The sequence below is a fragment of the Zingiber officinale genome, chromosome 7A, assembly GCF_018446385.1.
Source record: "Zingiber officinale cultivar Zhangliang chromosome 7A, Zo_v1.1, whole genome shotgun sequence".
Taxonomy (NCBI): domain Eukaryota; kingdom Viridiplantae; phylum Streptophyta; class Magnoliopsida; order Zingiberales; family Zingiberaceae; genus Zingiber; species Zingiber officinale.
In genome coordinates this window covers 14553705-14557699 of record NC_055998.1, presented here as the reverse complement: position 1 = coordinate 14557699, position 3995 = coordinate 14553705, and the positions used below count along the sequence as shown (strand labels likewise).

At 38.8% G+C, this 3995-nt stretch overlaps 1 protein-coding gene across 1 annotated transcript; it reads left to right on the top strand.

Moving 5' to 3' along the window:
- Positions 1 to 583: 583 nt before the first annotated feature.
- Positions 584 to 1739, top strand: LOC122001002 (NDR1/HIN1-like protein 10). Its single transcript, XM_042555535.1, has one exon. It carries the CDS (start codon positions 719 to 721, stop codon positions 1484 to 1486), a length of 768 nt encoding a protein of 255 aa, XP_042411469.1. The 5' UTR covers positions 584 to 718; the 3' UTR covers positions 1487 to 1739.
- Positions 1740 to 3995: the final 2256 nt, after the last annotated feature.

The window sequence follows — 3995 nt, the reverse complement described above, 5'->3', positions numbered from 1 at the left end:
ATTTCTGAAATTACAAGGAGTTCAAATATGGTATTCATTATTTATTTTGACTTTTCATAGATGTTAACAAGTAAAATGAAAGATTCATTAAAAACGTCCACGTTGGACCTGATATGGAATATATCAGGCCCACGTTGGGCTTGAGTCCATACCAGACCCAACGTGAATTTTTTTACCGATTCATTGATTTTATATATTAATATCTATTAAAAATCGAAATAAATAATAGACATCATATTTGAACTCTTTACCATATCAAAAATCTATAAAAATTGAAATAGACGCAATCGAAATTCTCTAGATGCATTGATGAATTAAAAAAAAAGAGTACCTACATATTATTCATTAGTCTGTCATATTATAAATTTAAAATTTACTTTTTGATATTTCATATTTCTTTACAAATCTGATCATAAATTTATCCTGTTATTTAATTCGAAATTGGAAGAGATTTATACATGTTTTTTCTCGGTACAAAATACGGTTTTCTGGAAGACTGGAACCGACCTTTGCGTGTCAATTTAGGGGTAGAAGCATCGCCTTGCCGAACCACTTACGCGTTTGTTTTTTCTCGGTACAAAATACGGTTTTCTGGAAGACTGGAACCGACCTTTGCGTGTCAATTTAGGGGTAGAAGCATCGCCTTGCCGAACCACTTACGCGTTTGCGTGATTCCATCCATCTCCACCCAACTCCAACTCTTCACAGTCGCGTTGCCATGAGTTCCTCCGCCGGCAATCCCAAGCCCGCCGTCGTCACCGGCTACCCAGCCTCCGGATCCGCCTACCCCTACCCTGTTCCTCAGCCCACCTCCTACTATCCGAACGGCGCCCCTCCCCCGCCGCCCTTCTACCCTCCTCCTCCGGCGTACGCTCCTCCTCCCCGCTACAACACCACCTTCCTTCGCCGCCTCCTCTCCATCGCCGTCGCGGTCTTCATCCTCCTCGGCCTTCTCGCGCTCATCTTCTGGCTCGTCCTCCGCCCCCGGCTCCCCGAGTTCGCCGTCTCCTCTGCTGCCGTCACCGGCTTCAACCTCTCCGCTCAACAGCAGCAGTTATCCGCCACCTTCGACCTCAACATCACCGTCCACAACCCCAACCATAAGATGCGCATCTACTACGAGCGCGTCACCGCCAGCGTGCTATATTCTTCCGACATCTTGTCCGAAAACTCTCTCGCACCGTTCTATCAAGGGACGGGCGAAACCACCGTTCTCAAAGCTCGATTGGCGGCGCTCGGGTGGTACGTCAATTCCGATGTGGTGAGGGGGATCGAGTCGGACCGTGGGCGAGGTGATGGCGCAGTAAGGTTCAATGTTCGGGTTTTCTCCTTGGTTAGGTTTCGATCCGGGGCATGGAGGACCAGGTGGCATACCTTGAGGGTTTACTGTAATGACGTTCCGATTGGGTTCGGAAATGGTACGAATGCGACTACCACGGGTTATCTGCTTGGCTCAGCACCAAACAAGTGCGTGGTTAATCTCTGAGTAGGTGTGTGAATACTAACCTTGTTTAACATCTTTACTATTCGTGGTATTACCTTGTACTGTTGAGAGTTGCTGCGATCTTCTATCTTGATGCTATATAGATCTTAAAAGATTTCCTGAAATATGATTTTCCAATGTTAGTTGCATGCTTAAAGAGAAGAATTATCATGTACTGAAGGGAGAAGATTGTAATGTACATTATTTCTCTTAGGTATATCATGCATGCTATGGCAATTACTCGTTTCTCTTTCAATTTGTTGAGTTTTATTATTATTATTATTATTATTTTCTATGCCTCTTTTGCTCTTAGATGCATCAATACTGCGACGGTTGCTACTGCTAATTTTAACAAACCAACTTGAGTTTCACCATTCACTTTGAAGATGTTGTTCAAGGCCATTTAGATCAATATGTTAGGATTTTCCCCTCTCGACTTGGTGTACAAGCTAATTCTCTTCTTCTACAATCTCTTTAGGGGAGGCCGCAAATTTTATGATAGTGTGGCCTCTCCTCCCTCCAGCATGTTAAACTCAATTTCTCTCTCTTTCGATGTTCTATTATTTTTTCCTTCATTCATCTTCATGCCACTACCCTACTAAAGAAATGGGTAGGAGAGGAGAATAAGAAGGAAAACACTTATTTACTTGGGAAAGTGTAGACGAAGATGGAAACAATGACAGAAATGATCAAATTACCCAGAATCATGCTCTCCTTTAGCTTCTGATTTGAATGGATGGGGGCCTAGCACTTGATTTAAATTTTGATGCAGTAGCATTTTCCTTTCTCCTTTTGCCTTTAAGCTGAATTATGTGAGTTCAAATTTTTATTCATTTCCCATGTGCATAATTGAGTAAGATATTAATTGTTGTCTTTCTCTACTATCACACTTCTTTATTATCAAAGTCAACGTCTCCAGATTTTCTCCCTCATTTTAGATGAATCGTTGTCTCTATGAGCGATATTGGACCTAATCTGTGAAGATATTAACTTCTGATTCAAGTAGATTCTGAAATTCTAATCCATCTTACTTTCCAACCTTTTGCAATGTCTTTCTGTATCCCTAAGATTTAGATCCTCTAGTATCTTCAATTTGAAGGGGATTGAAGAACATATCATGTTTTTTGATGATATATTTCTTGAAAATCCTCAACTGCAGTCCAGTCTTTAACTCTTTTGAGAACAGTCCATCTTATTGTGTCAAGTTTTTCAACTACTATACTAATACTGTTTTTATCATCATTGAGTGTCTTTTCATATACGTAATTGCCAACATAGATAATATCTACATTTTATATTGAGGATAAATTAGAAAGACTATTTTTTATGAATTAGTTAGAACTTGGTAGAACACCAACCAAAGAAATGGAAATGGAAATGGATGTCACTTGACCAAACTATACTACCTATGTAGGACTCAATAACTTCTATGGATTGGCAAAAACTTTATATGCTGTATTGTCTTATTTCTTTATATGGAGAATTTAAAAAAATTTGGCATTTGAACTTTTTGTCTATTTTTTCCGTACCCATATTATATATGGACACTTGGACACTAGTCTAAATGGATTGATGTTATTATTTGTCATCTAAAAAATTTTACAAATAGGTTTATCAAACATGAAAGATCCACACACGTGTTGGATATTTGTGCTCGTCTGAAAAACATAGATAAATTGATGCGAGAAGGTGATCACAATTACTCTTGAAAGTTTTTGCTTAGGAGCATTGCAAGGGATCTGTTCCAGAACCAGTGATGGAAGTTGACATATATGTAGCATTAGTTTGTCGACTTTGATAAAAATAAACTTTTTTCTGCTCATAAAATTGCACCTGGGTAGTTATTTTAGGTTGTTCGTGGCGGTTAAGAGTTGTCCAAAGTACGTCTCTCTCAGCAAATTTTATCTGTTACCTTTAATAAGTCTTGTTTAAATAAGTCACATTAGTGATATTCTTCTTTCCATTTTATGGACTCAACTACCTGTAGACTGTAGTTTGTGATATGTTAAATCCATACAAAAATCAAATATTCTCCTTTTTGAACCACTTTGTCAGGCTGCTTTGTCTGTCACAAGCCATTTTATTTGTAGTTCGAATCTCTCTTGATAATTATATCTACTAGGAGAACAGGAATCTGATACTTGTGTCGATTTTATGGAAATGAAGATTCGTTGCTTGGTTTGTTAGGAAATCCAGTTATGGCACATCTTCAATAGATTTAGGGGAATGTTATTATTTGGATATACAATATCAAGTTTTTATGGGACACTTGCTTCGCATATTGCCATATTTATCGCAGTTTGAAATCTTTTTCTGAGTTGGAATTTTAATCCTCGGCATAAACAAAGTCTTTTCCTATTGTGAGTGCCATCGAATGGTAATAAAGACACATACAGGAGGAAATTAGAGAGAAGAAAAGGAACAATAGTAAATCATAATGACCTAACTTCATCCTCGCAGAAGCTCTTTGTGGTGCCATCATTGTTGTCGTCAGCGTCATTGTCACTGGGTT

Excerpts from the sequence above, each read along its gene's own strand:
- LOC122001002 (XM_042555535.1), top strand. The coding sequence starts at position 719 with ATGAGTTCCTCCGCCGGCAATCCCAAGCCCGCCGTCGTCACCGGCTAC.